This window comes from Alligator sinensis, unplaced genomic scaffold (genome assembly GCF_000455745.1).
Source record: "Alligator sinensis unplaced genomic scaffold, ASM45574v1 scaffold476_1, whole genome shotgun sequence".
Lineage (NCBI taxonomy): Eukaryota > Metazoa > Chordata > Crocodylia > Alligatoridae > Alligator > Alligator sinensis.
In genome coordinates this window covers 711,213-716,406 of record NW_005842444.1, presented here as the reverse complement: position 1 = coordinate 716,406, position 5,194 = coordinate 711,213, and the positions used below count along the sequence as shown (strand labels likewise).

Here is a 5,194-nt window from a genome sequence, read left to right as displayed (position 1 = left end):
GAGGCCGAGGGGATGTAGCTGTCTTGGCCTGACCATCGTGACCACCAGGCCCGAGCACGTGCTGGGACAGGCTCCGCCCCGCGCGCAGCCGAGACCCGCCGTAAGTCCGAGCTGGCAGCGGGGAGCCGGGACTCCTGGCAGCCCCGGGCAAACTTAGTATCGGCCCCCCTTTGCCACCGATGATGATCATAATAATCGGACAACGGGGGGAACAAATGACCATTTTCAGGCCCCGTGCCTGTCTGTTCGCCTATGCCTGCGGGGTGGGGCGGAGCGCAGCCGGAGCTTGTCCTCCAGAGGAGGGTCTGGCAGAGCCTCGCCGGGCCACATCTCCAGCCCCCAGGGTGGCTGCGGTTGTCAGGGGAGAGGTGGAGCTGGATCTGTCAGCTTTGTGCTGGCCCAGTTTCCCCTGGACCGTGCAGTTGGCCACAGGCTGTCTCCGGAAGTGTTCAGCCCGTTGTAGGGACCGGGGAACCTAGCCTGTTGGCAGCGCTATGCGTTTAATGCCATGCCTCGTTACTTCTAAGGATGTTCAGAGTCCAAGTCAACTGATGGTCACAAAAACCTGAAATGCTTCACACACTTAGATTCCTTGTATAATCTTGACGTAAACGTGTATTTAACTGTTTTGTATCCATGTAATCTGTGACACAACTTTATCTTACTAGAGAGGAGAGCTTACTGGCTTTCTAGTGGGACACAATATACTTGCTCCTTGATATGAAGGTCTTGAAATCAGGGGTTTTGATGTGTACTTGCAGCAGACATCAGTATTAGCAATGCCTATTTGTACTTAGATAAGCAGTGGATCTAATGGGAGTGCAAGTCCTCATACCTTTTACCATACTGTGCTATCACAATAAAATATTTATAAAGGAAGCTAATGATAAGGGACATTCGTATCAGAGAAAAGTGGACTGATGTGCTGTCAAATGATTAAATAGAATTTAATAATATTATTAATAGTGTGGTGTTGCAAAACAACTTTTACCAGAGCTGTCCCAAGTGCTTTAACAAGTCAAGTCAGTCCCGAGGCCGCTGCGACCATTGGGGCACCTTCGATGCTGTAACTACCCTCCTCCACACTGCATGAGGTTAGCTGAGTTGCTTTGCAGCATTGATGATTCTTCGAGCAAAATGACCCGGTGGTGCCCATCTCCTCTCCAGGTATGGATGGCCGTTGGCTCGCAGGGAGCTGGGTGTCCACACACCTTCCTCACCCAGGCTAGCCCAGGTGGGGGCACCAGTTTAGTCACTGACAACCAAACCATGGATCAGGCTGTACTGGTTTACATGGTACCAAATAGCAGACTAAGACAGGCCTGCCTGACAATAGCTTTAAAGACAGATGAGTATTCTCATCCCAGTCCAGTAATGTCATTCATATCTGTGGCAGAAATTAGAAAAGATGTCAGATATGCTGACATCCATGACTGAGGCCTGGGTGTGGAAATGACTGAGAAATACCATGTTAAAGATACTGATAAATACCATTACTGTTCAAAATGGACTACTGGGAACAATTCTAGACCTTGGAATTAGTCTTTGCTTATATCTCTTACCATTATAATTTCTTTATCCATTACAGTGCTGATGTGTTTTAAGGATGTGCCTGATTCCCAAAGGGAAGAAAACAAAAAAACAAAGACAGTTCTTAATAGCATGTTATCAGAGTTCTTTCAGTGTGGGTTCAGGATAACTACAGCAAATCGTGACTGGCAAGGCAACTAATGAGATGTGCAGATCACCCTAAAACTGGTCCAATAAAACCTCCAGCTCACAGCCACATGTATTAAACCAAGCCCAATAAAGCACTTCAGCATGTGCTCAGTAATTTGCTGGATCCAATATATTTATTCAATAATTTATGGACCAAATCATACAACTATTTCAAAACCATATTCTCTTAATACCAGGAGTCCAATTAACTTTAACCAGTATATTAGTATAAACTTTAAAAATGTTGCTGTAGCTTTTTCATAAAGTACCCCAAAACTCCCAATTTCTCAAGACCTTCATGGCAAGGAGCAAGTGTGTTGTGTCTCACTAGAAAGCCACTAAACTCCCCTCTCTAGTAATATAAAACTTCCACTTCTCCGCACCCCTCGGGGCTAAATATTATAACTTAAACCCATCACTGATAAGTGATTGGAGAGAGAGAAATACTTTGGCAGGTTGTTTAAAAATAATTCCTGTTTGAGATAAATGTACTTTGGAAGGTTAGAAGGCTGTGACAGTATAGCATATGTGGAGAGCATACACATGAGAAATGTATTTTATCACGTAGATGTTACCACCTCATCTATCATAATTTTAACCATCTGGAGAGATCTGCTGAAACATGGTAAATCCTTACTCAGTTGTAACGTGCTTTGCTGTTGGATGAGACGCATGAATATGTTACTATGCTGAAATCCTTTAAAGACATGTATACACTTTATAATGGCCTTAATGCAAAACATTCTATTTGCAACTTTACCAGAAAGATATTTTAAGTGTGACCTGTTTTTCCCCCAGTTTTAGCAGGTATATTTTATACTCATACCAGTTTTAAACATAATAAATGTTCTAACCGAGCGATGTTAGAAGTGTGTATTAAAAAGTATCCTTTATAATGTAAAAAAATAAGCACCTGTTCAAAGACAATATTTTCTTCCATGCACCAAAAAGAACCTGAGCTCCCTAGCATCTGCATAGCTTGCCTCCAAGCTTTTAGTACACATGGCCTGGTTCCAACTAGCAGAGGGAACTATATCATCATCACACATGTAGTAATACCCTCTATAATAGGGTCTCTCTCTACTATTCTGCCTGTTTCACTATCATTTTCCTCTATGCTTGCTTCTTTAGCCCATTTAATCAAAGACTAAATTGTGTGTTAATCAAGGACTAAATTGTGTGTTAAGGACTAAATTGTGTGTTGTGGGTAAAATTTACTATTAGAATAACAGAAACCCTCTGCACTACTTAAGCCCCGCATTTCAGGGTTTAGGTAACACATGGCACTTGAGTTCCTCTTTGAAATCAGAGCTTGTTATTTCAGGTGTGAATTGGCATGGGTGTTGGTGGGGAATCTCCTCTATTCTTCCATCAGTCCAAGGCTGCATATGTGCTGGGCATAATCTGTCACCAAAAATGACAGAATAGGATTAGAACTTTTTGTGATAAAGTTAATTCAATAATGGAAAAAAAGTTTTATTGGAACCACAAACATCAACCATTAGGTTACTAGATTGAGCTATTACAGCATCAACTTAATCACTTTTTAATGTTTATACTATTTACACTTTTTACTGTGATCCCAAGGATCACGGACTACTGGAAATGCAGAAAGTGTGATGCAGAGGGATTCTGTTATAAAAGTTAGTTCTTGCTTGTATGGGCAGGACAATGGCATGTTTTAGAATTATGTCTGTAGTTTATGCCATCTGGGGTGATCTGCTAAAACATGGAAATATCCTTACTTAGTTATGCTGTTTCCTGTGTAGCTGAGTCATGTGGTATTCTGTTTCTGAGTATGTATTACTCCGCTTCATCCCTGTAAAAATCAGATTAAAGAGTAGAGCACACAGACCATGAGAGGAGTGTCATTCCTAAAATACTACATTTCAGTTAATTAAATTAATATAATGGAAACAAAACCTGAAACCATATTCCCCTTCTCAGGTAAAGAAGAGTACAATTTAACCTTTGAGGACTCCTCAAGAGTCTGGAAGACATAGTTCACACAGACTAATATTGCTGTCTTGCCTGTTGTGAGTTCTGTCAGATGTGTACCCTTTTAAAAATGACCATTACAAAAATAAAAGTCTTATAGTTGACTGCAAAACTTACTTAAACAAGCTCTCATTTCTGAATCATTCTGTTGTTAAACAGCTTCCTCTTTATTAATCTACCTTAGCTGTGCTCATCACAATTAGTGGCAGAAACTTGAAGACAAACTATTTTTTTTAAAGATATTTACCAGTAGGCAGGAGGAGGAAAAGTTAACTGCATTAGAACTGGCCTTTCCAAAATAAAGTAAATTGTGATCAGGACATAGTAAAAGCTTTTACACTGGTTCATGGAAACTTAGCTGCTATTCAAAAGCAGATTTGATTTTATTATACACAACTTAACTCTGAAGAATTGTTTTGCTGCCCCAGATATCAGTACTTGCACTGAACACTTAAACACTGCCAGTAGCCTTGTTTGTTTTGGGGAGACAAATATTTTTCTGTAATCAGCAGCTGCTGAGTAAACAACATTATACCTCCAAGAGAAACGGTTTTATTTCGCAGTACAAACAGGTTTTGAGAACAGACTCGTCATCAGCAATTGAAAACTGTAATGAATATTGGACTGCTGGTTTCTTCACCTGCATGTAAACATTTGCAACCCCCAGAAGGAAAGGGGAGGTTGTACTTGCTTTTCAGGACCGATAAGCTTTAGAAAGATAGCAACAGAGAGTCAGAGCAAGTTTTTGAACGAGGTGGAGGAAGCCAGGACTCACTAGGCTTTGGGAAGTGATGCCCCTCACCAAGAAACTGCAAGTTTGACAGCACGTAGTTAAGGTCGGAACCCAGCCACAATCGCTAGGTTATAACTTGCGCCTGTTTCAACAGGGCTTACCTTTTGTTCTCGCTCTCTAAAATGTGGATACTTTACCGTCCTATTGTACCATGGCCACCTGAGGTTTAGTTTATTTAAAGAGATACGATTTTAGGACTTGGATCAATGGTTACTCACACTAGCGCTCTTCAGAAAGGCAAGCGAAGCAGTTTTTAAGCGAAAAGAAAAATAGACCTAGACTAAATTATGACAATAAAAAGAAGTTCCCTCCACAGAAGGAAACCAAAGGAGTACTCATGTCCACCACGCCAGGAGCAGGAACATGCAACTGGTAACAGTCTCCACGTGGGCAGAGGGCAGCAGAGTGGTCCCCGGAGACAGGCAGCAGCAAAGGCCCGGGGGTCGGAGCAGGGCTGGGGCGCGGATGTCAGCCCCGGGGCCGGCTGGCAGGAGCTGGGGAGCAGCCGAGCACCTCGGGGCGCCGAGGACGAGAGCAGAGCAGGGCAGGGCGAGGCACTACAGCGGGGGGCACCGCGCCAGCTCCCTCAGGGCCTTCGCAGCGCAGAAGGCGGATCTCCGCGGCCTGGCCGGTGCCCCCGGGCCCTTCTCGGCAGGCGGGAGCAGCCCCGCCCCCCATCCCCGC

General features: G+C 43.4%; 1 protein-coding gene and 1 long non-coding RNA gene across 11 annotated transcripts in view; one reads left to right on the top strand and one right to left on the bottom strand.

Moving 5' to 3' along the window:
- The window catches only part of GABPB1 (GA binding protein transcription factor subunit beta 1), a 56,714-nt gene continuing 51,520 nt past the window's right edge, over positions 1-5,194 (top strand). For 7 of the 10 annotated variants that reach the window (XR_003095669.1, XR_003095668.1, XM_014523096.2 and 4 more), the window contains exons 1-2: positions 1-100; positions 2,288-2,344. Coding sequence is in view for 7 of the 10 variants with exons in the window: in XM_014523096.2 (XP_014378582.2) it covers positions 2,342-2,344 (3 nt within the window). In the remaining 3 variants the exon portion in view is untranslated. Of the gene's footprint in view, positions 101-966; positions 1,168-2,287; positions 2,345-5,194 lie in introns of all 10 variants that reach the window. The other 3 variants (XM_025212088.1, XM_025212087.1, XM_025212091.1) reach the window with 3 other exon arrangements.
- LOC102367795 lies at positions 2,357-5,188 on the bottom strand. The gene is made up of 3 exons (XR_324625.3): positions 4,729-5,188; positions 3,465-3,538; positions 2,357-3,123 (listed from the first exon to the last, which is right to left on the bottom strand). It is a non-coding gene; the product is annotated as an uncharacterized LOC102367795 (long non-coding RNA).